Below are 11,205 nucleotides of genomic sequence, written 5' to 3'. Positions count from 1 at the left end.
ACCCCATTGATCCCATTTCACCCCATTGACCCCATAAACCCCATTGTTTCCTATGGAACACCATTGAACCCCATTGGAACCCATTGAACCCCATTGAACCCCATTGATGCCATTGAACCCCATTGATCCCATTGAACACCATCGCACCCCATTGCACCCCATTGATCCCATTGCGCCCCATTGGCCACCTGGAGGCTGCAGAGCCGGAAGTGATTGGCCAGGGCATAGGCAGGGTCCAGGAAGATGCGGGGCAGGGGCTCCCCGGCCGCCATCGCCTCCTGCCGCAGCCTCTGCAGGTGCCGCTCGGGGCCTTGCCCTGCCAGGACCTGCCGGGGAGGACCCAGTGACCGCCGAGCCGACAGGGGGCGCCCGGCGCCTCCCCCAGGCCACGCCCCCGCGCTCACCTCCCGCTTGCGCCGGCTCAGAGCGGCCACGGCCGCGCGCAACAGCGCCACCTGCTGGAGCGGCTGACACAGGGGGAGGGGGTCACGCGGGGAGCCCGTTTCCCGCCAAAACGGGAAGCCCCGCCCCCCTTTCCCGCCATAAAAGGAAGCACCCCGTTTCCCGCCAAAACAGGAAGCCCCATCCCGATTTCCCGCCAAACCCGGAGGCCCCGCCCCCATTTCCCGCCACAACAGGAAGCCTCGCCCCCATTTCCCGCCATAAAAGGAACCCGCACCCCCATTTCCCACCAAAACAGGAAGCCCCGCCCCCATTTCCCGCCATAAAAGGAACCCGCACCCCCATTTCCCGCCAAAACAGGAAGCCCCGCCCCCATTTCCCGCCATAAGAGGAACCCGTGCCCCCCCTTTCCCGCCCAACCCGGAGGCCCCGCCCCCCTTTCCCGCCCCCTTACCCCCACGTGTGGGTCCAGCAGGGCCCGGGCCAGCGCCAGGCACGGGGCCGGGGGGGGCCGCAGGAGGTCGCAGCACCCGGGCAGCACCGGGCCCAGCGCCGTGGGCTCGCAGGAGGCGCACAGGGAGCCATGGAGCCTGCAGTGGGGCACAACGGGGGTCCCGCGGCTGGGCACACCCCCCCCCATAGCGAGACCATAGAGCGCCCCATACTGTGCCCCATAGCGCACCCCAAAGCCTGCCCCATAGCACACCCCATAGAGCGCCCCATACTGTGCCCCATAGCGCACCCCATAGCCTGCCCCATAGCACACCCCATAGAGCGCCCCATACTGTGCCCCATAGCGCACCCCATAGCCTGCCCCATAGCACACCCCATAGAGCGCCCCATACTGTGCCCCATAGCGCACCCCATAGCCTGCCCCATAGCACACCCCATAGAGCGCCCCATACTGTGCCCCATAGCGCACCCCATAGCCTGCCCCATAGCACACCCCATAGAGCGCCCCATACTGTGTCCCATAGCGCACCCCACAGCGTGCCCCATAGCACACCCCATAGAGCGCCCCATACTGTGCCCCATAGCGCACCCCACAGCCTGCCCCATAGCACACCCCATAGAGCGCCCCATACTGTGCCCCATAGCGCACCCCATAGCCTGCCCCATAGCACACCCCATAGAGCGCCCCATACTGTGCCCCATAGCGCACCCCACAGCCTGCCCCATAGCACACCCCATAGAGCGCCGCATACTGTGCCCCATAGCGCACCCCATAGCCTGCCCCATAGCACACCCCATAGAGCGCCCCATACTGTGCCCCATAGCGCACCCCATAGCGTGCCCCATAGCACACCCCATAGAGCGCCCCATACTGTGCCCCATAGCGCACCCCATAGCGTGCCCCATAGCACACCCCATAGCGAGCCCATAGAGCGCCCCATACTGTGCCCCATAGCGCACCCCACAGCTCGCCCCATAGTGTGCCACATAGCATTCCCCATAGTGCGCCCCATAGCACCCCATAGCGTGACCCATAGTGTGTCTCTTTGTGTGTCCCATAGCATGCCCCATAGTGTGCCCCATAGTGGACCTGATAGTGCACCCTATAGTGCCCCATAGCACATCCCATAGCGAGCCCAATAGCGCCCCATAGTTTGACCCATAACGCGCCCCATAGCCTGCCCCATAGAGCGCCCCATACTGGTAGAAGGCGGCCTGAAGAGCCACTTGGACCAGGGCCTCTGGGCTCAGCCCCACATCGGGCCCGAAGCCCTCATGGGTGAAGCAATGGATGTCAACGTCGGCAGCCAAGCTATGGGGCAGAAATGGGGCAGACAAAAGGGATCAATGGGGTCAATGGGGATCAATGGGGATCAATGGGGTCAATGGGGATCAATGGGGTTCAATGGGGGTCAATGGGGATCAATGGGGATCAATGGGGTTCAATGGGGTTCAATGGGGATCAATGGGGTCAATGGGGGTCAATGGGGATCAATGGAGATCAATGGGGTTCAATGGGGATCAATGGGGATCAATGGGGTCAATGGGGATCAATGGGGTTCAATGGGGATCAATGGGGTCAATGGGGATCAAGGGGGTTCAATGGGGATCAATGGGGTCCATGGGGATCAATGGGGTTCAATGGGGATCAATAGGGATCAATGGGGATCAATGGGAGTCAATGGGGATCAATGGGGATCAAGGGGGTTCAATAGGGATCAATGGGGATCAATGGGGATCAATGGGGTCAATGGGGATCAAGGGGGTTCAATGGGGATCAATGGGGTCCATGGGGATCAAGGGGGTTCAATGGGGATCAATGGGGATCAATGGGTCAATGGGGACCAAGGGGGTTCAATGGGTGGGTTGATGACGTCACAATGACGTCACGATGATGTCACCTGTCGAGCTGCTGCCGCGCCCGCACCACCTCGGGGGCGGTCTCGGGGCCGAGGCTGAAGCGGAGCCGGCGCGGGGGGGGGAGGGGCGGTGACGTCACCGGGGTGGCGGCCAATGGGAAGCGGCGGCTGCGGGGGGGGGGGGGGGTGGGGAATCGGAAACAGGAAGTGATGCTCTCCCCACCCGGAAGTGCTGCCCCCGTACGAAGTGCCACGCTCCATACCCGGAAGTGCCACCCTCCACACCCGGAAGTGCCGTCCTGCACACCCGGAAGTGCCACCTTCCACACCCGGAAGTGCCACCCTCCACACCCGGAAGTGCCACGCTCCATACCCGGAAGTGCCACGCTCCATACCCGGAAGTGCCACCCTCCATACCCGGAAGTGCCACGCTCCATACCCGGAAGTGCCACCCTCCACACCCGGAAGTGCCGCCCTCCACACCCGGAAGTGCCGCACTCCATACCCGGAAGTGCCACCCTCCACACCCGGAAGTGCCACCCTCCACACCCGGAAGTGCCGCACTCCACACCCGGAAGTGCCGCCCTCCACACCCGGAAGTGCCACCCTCCACACCCGGAAGTGCCGCCCTCCACACCCGGAAGTGCCACCCGTAGCCCTAAAGCCAGGGTTTCCCGCCCAGCACCGGAAGTCCCGCCCCCAAACCCGGAAGTGCTGACCAGAACTGCAGGGCGTGGTCCACCATGGCGGCCACGGCGGCGCCGTCGATCACGGCCGGGTCATAGAGAACCCCACAGGTCCCGTCCTGCCCCACGATGAGCTGGGGGCAACCCGGAAGTGTGGGGCAGGAAGCCGGAAGTGTGGGGCGGGAAGGCGGAAGTAGGGTTGGAAAGCCGGAAGTGTGGGGCGGGAGCCAGGAAGTGTGGGGCCGGAAGCCGGAAGTGTGGGGCGGAAACACGGAAGTGTGGGGCAGGAAGCCGGAAGTGTGGGGCGGAAAGACGGAAGCATGGGGCCGGAAGCCAGAACTAGGGGTAGGAACCCGGAAGTCTGGGGTGGGAACCCGGAAATGTGGGGCGGGAACCCGGAAGTAGTATTGGAAAGCCGGAAGTGTGGGGCAGGAGCCAGGAAGTGTGGGGCCGGAAGCCGGAACTAGGGGTGGGAACCCGGAAATGTGGGGCGGGAACCCGGAAGTGTGGGGCGGGAACCCGGAAGTGTGGGGCGGGAAGCCACAAGTGTGCGGGGGGACCCCGAAGCGCCGTCTCCCATTGGCTGCAACCCGACCCCCCCCCCCCCCACCCCATTGGCTGCCGCCCTCCCCGCCCCGCGCCCCCATTGGCCGCCCCGCGGCCCCGCCCACCTGCAGGCTCTTGTCGAACCAGCGGTTGGCGCTGTTGGCGCAGGCCCCGCCCCCGGTCAGCACCTGCCGGGCCCCGCCCCCCGGGCCCCGCCCCCCGGCCCCGCCCACCACGGGCGCGTCCAGGCTGAGGGCGAGGAGGCTGCGCCGGATGCGGCCAATGGCGGCGCGGTTCAGGCGGTCTGGGGGCGGGGCCACGTCAGACACGCCCACGACGAGGCCACGCCTCCCCCCCCCCCGGGGGTTTCCCGCCAAAACGGGGAGTTCCCGCCCAAAGTAAGAAGTTCCCGCCAAAACGAGGAAGTTCCCTTTCAAGATAAGGAATTCCCACCCAAAATAGGAAGTTTTGCCCCAAAAGAGGAAGTAACGGACACAAAATAGGAAGTTTTAGCCCCAAAATAAGAAGATCCCACCCAAAACAGGAAATTTCAGCTCCAAACCAAGAAGTCTTGCCCCAAAAGAGGAAGATTTGCCCCAAAACAGGACTTTCCCACCCAAAACAGGAAGTTTTGCCCCCAGAATAGGAATTTCCCTCCCAAAAGAGGAAGTTTTGCCCAAAAATGGGCAGTTTTGCCCCAAAGCAGGGATTTCCCCCCCCCACCGGGCGGTTTTGCCCCAATTCCCCCCCCCCCCCCGCTCACCGCGCAGCAGCAGCCGCTGCACCCGGCCCCACAGGAGCCGCTGCTGCCCCGTGAGCAGCCCCACGGGGGGAGCCCCCCCCCGGCCCGAGCGCGCCCGGAGCTGCCCCAGGGCCTCCTCCAGCGCCGCCACCAGGGGGAGCCCTGAGAGAGAGCCCAGCTCCAGCTGGAAGAACTGGGGGGGAGAGAGTGAGGGGGACCCAGAGATCCCAGAGATCCCAGAGATCCCAGAGATCCTATAGATCCCATACCCCATATCCCATATCCCATATCCCATATCCCATATCCCATATCCCATACCCCATATCCCATACCCCATACCCCATACCCCATATCCCATACCCCATATCCCATACCCCATACCCCATACCCCATACCCCATACCCCATATCCTATACCCCATATCCCATACCCCATATCCCATATCCCATACCCTGTACCCCATACCCCGTACCCCATACCCCGTACCCCATATCCCATACCCCATACCCCATACCCCATACCCCATATCCCATACCCCATATCCCATACCCCATACCCCATATCCCATATCCCATATCCCATATCCCATACCCCATACCCCATATCCCATACCCCATATCCCATACCCCATACCCCATATCCCATATCCCATATCCCATATCCCATACCCCATACCCCATATCCCATACCCCATATCCCATATCCCATATCCCATATCCCATACCCCATATCCCATACCCCATACCCCATATCCCATACCCCATATCCCATATCCCATATCCCATACCCCATACCCCATACCCCATATCCCATACCCCATATCCCATTCCATACCCCATACCCCATATCCCATACCCCATATCCCATACCCAAATCCCATACATACCCCATATCCCATACCCCATATCCCATATCCCATACCCCATCCCCATACCCCATATCCCATACCCCATATCCCATACCCCATATCCCATATCCCATACCCCATATCCCATATCCCATACCCCATATCCCATACCCCATACCCCATATCCCATACCCCATATCCCATACCCCATACCCCATATCCCATACCCCATATCCCATATCCCATATCCCATACCCCATATCCCATACCCCATATCCCATACCCCATATCCCATGCCCCATATCCCATACCCCATACCCCATATCCCATACCCCATATCCCATATCCCATACCCCGTACCCCATACCCCGTACCCCATACCCCGTACCCCCATATCCCATACCCCATACCCCATACCCCATACCCCATATCCCATATCCCATATCCCATACCCCATATCCCATACCCCATATCCCATATCCCATATCCCATACCCCATATCCCATACCCCATATCCCATACCCCATTTCCCATGCCCCCATATCCCATACCCCATAACCCATATCCCATACCCCATACCCCATATCCCATATCCCATATCCCATATCCCATACCCCATACCCCATACCCCATATCCCATACCCCATATCCCATATCCCATATCCCATATCCCATACCCCATATCCCATACCCCATACCCCATATCCCATACCCCATATCCCATATCCCATACCCCATACCCCATACCCCATATCCCATACCCCATATCCCATACCCCATACCCCATATCCCATACCCCATATCCCATACCCCATACCCCATATCCCATACCCCATATCCCATATCCCATACCCCATACCCCATACCCCATATCCCATACCCCATATCCCATACCCCATATCCCATATCCCATACCCCATATCCCATATCCCATACCCCATATCCCATACCCCATACCCCATATCCCATACCCCATATCCCATACCCCATATCCCATATCCCATATCCCATACCCCATATCCCATACCCCATATCCCATATCCCATATCCCATACCCCATATCCCATACCCCATACCCCATATCCCATACCCCATATCCCATATCCCATACCCCATATCCCATACCCCATATCCCATATCCCATACCCCATATCCCATATCCCATATCCCATACCCCATATCCCATACCCCATATCCCATATCCCATACCCCATACCCCATACCCCATATCCCATATCCCATACCCCATATCCCATACCCCATACCCCATTTCCCCCTGTACCTGCCCATTGCGGCTCACGATGATGGTTGGGGGTGGCTCAGCACCAGGGTGCACCCTCAGCACCTCGTCCCCATGGGGACCCGGCACCCGGCACCCCCCAAATGCGGCCTTGATCCAGGGCTCGGCGGGGTCACGGCTGCAGGACACACATCGGTACCCATTGGCACCCATTGGCACCCATTGATACCCATTGACGCCCATCATTACCCATTGACACCCATTGACATCCATTGACACCCATCATTATCCATTGACACCCATCATTATGCATAGATACCCATTGGCACCCACTATTGACTATTGACACCCATTGGAACCCATCGACAGACATCATTATCCACTGACACCCACTGATATCCATTGACCCCCATTGACACCCATTGACGCCCATTGACACCCAATGACACCCATTGATACCCATTGACGCCCATTGACACCCATTGACGCCCATTGACACCCATTGACGTCCATTGACACCCATTGACACCCATTAAAGCCCATTGACCCCCATTGATCCCATTGACCCCCACTGACCCCCATTGGCACCCATAGGGGGGGCACCCACCGCTCCAGCTGCTCCCGGTAGTCAAGGACACCCGCGACAAGCCGCGCCGCGAACCTGGTGATGCCAAGAACACCCCAATGACACCCAGTAACACCCAACAACACCCTAGTAACACCCAGCAACACCCAATAACACCCCATAACACCCCAATAACACCCAACACACCCTAGTAACACCCCAATAACACCTAACAACACCCTAATAACACCCCAATAACACCCAACAACACCCTAGTAACACCCCAATAACAACACCCTAATAACACCCCAATAACACCCCAATAACACCCAACAACACCCTAGTAACACCCCAGTAACACCCAACAACACCCAATAACACCCCATAACACCCCAATAACACCCAACAACACCCTAGTAACACCCCAATAACACCCAACAACACCCCATAACACCCCAATAACACCCAACAACACCCTAATAACACCCCAATAACACCCAATAACACCCCATAACAACCCCAGTAACACCCAACAACACCCTAATAACACCCCAATAACACCCCATAACACCCCAATAACTCCCAGCAACACCCTAATAACACCCCAATAACACCCAAAAACCCCCATAACACCCAGTAACACCCAACAACACCCTAATAACACCCCAATAACACCCAACAGCACCCAATAACACCCCAAAACACCCCAGTAACACCCAATAACACCCTAATAACACCCCAATAACACCCAACAACACCCTAGTAACACCCCAATAACACCCAACAACACCCCATAACACCCCAATAACACCCAACAACACCCTAATAACACCCCAATAACACCCAATAACACCCCATAACACCCCAATAACACCCAACAACACCCTAATAACACCCCAATAACACCCAATAACACCCCATAACACCCCAGTAACACCCAACAACACCCTAATAACACCCCAATAACACCCCATAACACCCCAATAACACCCAGCAACACCCTAATAACACCCCAATAACACCCAATAACACCCCATAACACCCCAGTAACACCCAACAACACCCTAATAACACCCCAATAACACCCAACAGCACCCAATAACACCCCATAACACCCCAGTAACACCCAATAACACCCTAATAACACCCCAATAACACCCAACAACACCAACACCCCGGTAACACCCAGTAACACCCAATAACACCCAACAACACCCAATAACCCCCAACAACAGCCCAGTAACACCCAATAACACCACAATAACACAACACCCCAGTAACACCAGTAACACCCCAATAACACCCAACAACACCCAATAACACCCCAATAACCCCCAACAACAGCCCAACAACACCCCAATAGCACCCAACAACACCCAAATAACACCCCCCTCCACCCCAATAACACCCCAAACCCACCAGTAACAGCCCAGAACCCCCCAAGCCGCCCCGGTAACACCAACGCCCCCATTCCCATCCCCTCCCACCCATTCCCACCCCATCCCAGTGCCCCCCCCTCACCCCAGCTGCCCCCTCCAGTGCTCCCAATGGGGCCGGGGCAGCACCAGCCCCACACTGGTGTGCACGGGCAGCGGCAGCCGCTCGCTCGAGCCCCACGGCCACTCCTGCCATGGGGGGGACACGATGGGGGGGGGGGGGACCCCAAACACCCCCCCCGAGCCCCATAGCCCCCCCCCCTACACCTCTAATGATGGGGGCGTCAAAATCACCCCCATTCCCCCCCATTGGGCCCCCCCCCGATCCCCATCCCCATCCCCCCCATGTTGGGTCCCCCAGCCCCATTTCCACCCCCACCCCCATTCCCCCCTTCCCCATCCCCATTCCCCCCATTTCCCCCCCACCCCCATTCCCCCCCATTTCCCCCCATCCCCATTCCCCCCATTTCCACCCCCATTCCCATTCCCCCCATTTCCCCCCCACCCCCATTCCCCCCCATTTCCCCCCCATCCCCATTCCCCCCATTTCCCCCCCCATCCCCATTCCCCCCCCATTTCCCCCCCCACCCCCATTCCCCCCCAATTCCCCCCCATCCCCATTCCCCTCATTTCCCCCCCCATCCCCATTCCCCCCCCATTTCCCACCCCCATTCCCCCCATTCCCCCCCCATCCCCATTCCCCCCATTTCCCCCCCATCCCCATTCCCCCCATTTCACCCCCCACCCCCATTCTGCCCCATTTCCCCCCCCACCCTCATTCCCCCCCCATTTCCCCCCCATCCCCATTCCCCCCCATTTCCCCCCCCACCCCCATTCCCCCCCCATTTCCCCCCCCACCCCCATTCCCCCCCCATTTCCCCCCCCCATCCCCATTCCCCCCATTTCCCCCCATCCCCATTCCCCCATTTCCCCCCATCCCCATTCCCCCCCCATTCCCCCCCCCCATTCCCCCCTCTCCCCATTCCCCCCATTCCCCCCCCACCCCCATTCCCCCCACTTCCCCCCCCACCCCCCATTCCCCCCATTTCCCCCCCACCCCCATTCCCCCCCATTGAGCCCCCCCCGGGCCCTCACCGGCAGCCGGGGGGGCTCCGCCCGCCCCCTCCGCAGCCGCTGCTGCAGCCTCGGCCCCGGCCCCCCCCGGGCCCCGAACTCGCGGAGCAGGCGCCTCGTCCGGGCGCGCTCCCCCGGCGCCACCAGCGACTGCAGCGCCCCCTGCAGGCGCAGCAGCGTCAGGGCCAGCGGCGGCGGCGGCGGGGGGGGGGGCGGCGGCACCACCGGCACCGGCCTGAAGGGGGGGGGAAAGGACACAAAGGGGGTGATGGGGGGGTCGGGGACACCCCCTAAAGGATGGGACCCCCCCATAGGGACCCTGTTGTCAATGGGAGCCCCCCCTAGGGACCCCCTTATCAATGGGGACCCCCCCCCATTCACTAACAATGGGGACCCCCCCATAGGGACCCCTGTTATCAATGGGAGCCCCCCCATTCACTTACAATGGAGACCCCCCATAGGGACCCTGTTATCAATGGGGACCCCCCCATAGGGACCCCGTTATCAATGGGGAACACCAATAGGGACCCTGTTATCAATGGGGACCCCCACCATTCACTTACAATGGGAACCCCCCATAGGGAACCTGTTATCAATGGGGACCCCCCCATAGGGACACCGCTATCAATGGGGACCCCCCCCATTCACTTACAATGGGGATCCCCCATAGGGGACCCTGTTATCAATGGGGACCCCCCATAGGGACCCTGTTATCAATGGGAGCCCCCCATAGGGACCCTGTTATCAATGGGGACCCCCCATAGGGACCCTGTTATCAATGGGAGCCCCCCATAGGGACCCTGTTATCAATGGGGACCCCCCCATAGGGACCCTGTTATCAATGGGGACCCCCCCCCAGGGACACCCTTATCAATGGGACCCCCCCATTCACTTACAATGGGGACCCCCCATAGGGACCCTGTTATCAATGGGGACCCCCCCCATTCACTTACAATGGGGACCCCCCATAGGGACCCTGTTATCAATGGGGACCCCCCCATAGGGACCCCGTTATCAATGGGGAACACCAATAGGGACCCTGTTATCAATGGGGACCCCTCCATAGGGACCCTGTTATCAATGGGGACCCCCCCATAGGGACACCGTTATCAATGGGACCCCCCCATTCACTTCCAACGGGGGGGCCCCCCCCCCCAAAGCCCCGCCCCCCGCCGCACGCGGACGTGCCGCTGCTCACGAGCCGCTGCCCCCCCCCCAACCAGACCCAAATCAGCCTCAAATCACCCCAAAATCCACTCCCCCCCCCCCCCCATAGACCCCAATGGACTCACCCCGGGGGGGGCGGGGGGGGCCCGGCGCCGAAGCCACCCCCAGCGCCAGCGGCCCATGGCGGG

General features: G+C 60.3%; 1 protein-coding gene across 1 annotated transcript; it reads right to left on the bottom strand.

Moving 5' to 3' along the window:
- Positions 1-188: 188 nt before the first annotated feature.
- Positions 189-11,199, bottom strand: LOC308231170 (carnitine O-acetyltransferase-like; the record flags this gene model as incomplete). Its single annotated transcript, XM_080636308.1, has 13 exons — positions 189-467; positions 857-992; positions 2,057-2,167; positions 2,757-2,882; positions 3,434-3,534; positions 4,072-4,250; positions 4,710-4,881; positions 6,818-6,953; positions 7,383-7,436; positions 8,862-8,965; positions 9,872-10,085; positions 11,029-11,054; positions 11,143-11,199. Coding segments are annotated over 13 exons (1,695 nt in total), but the record flags the coding sequence as incomplete, so codon positions are not given.
- Positions 11,200-11,205: the final 6 nt, after the last annotated feature.

This window comes from Psittacula echo (assembly GCF_963264785.1).
Source record: "Psittacula echo genome assembly, chromosome: 31".
NCBI lineage: Eukaryota > Metazoa > Chordata > Aves > Psittaciformes > Psittacidae > Psittacula > Psittacula echo.
This window is presented reverse-complemented; position numbering and strand designations above follow the sequence as displayed.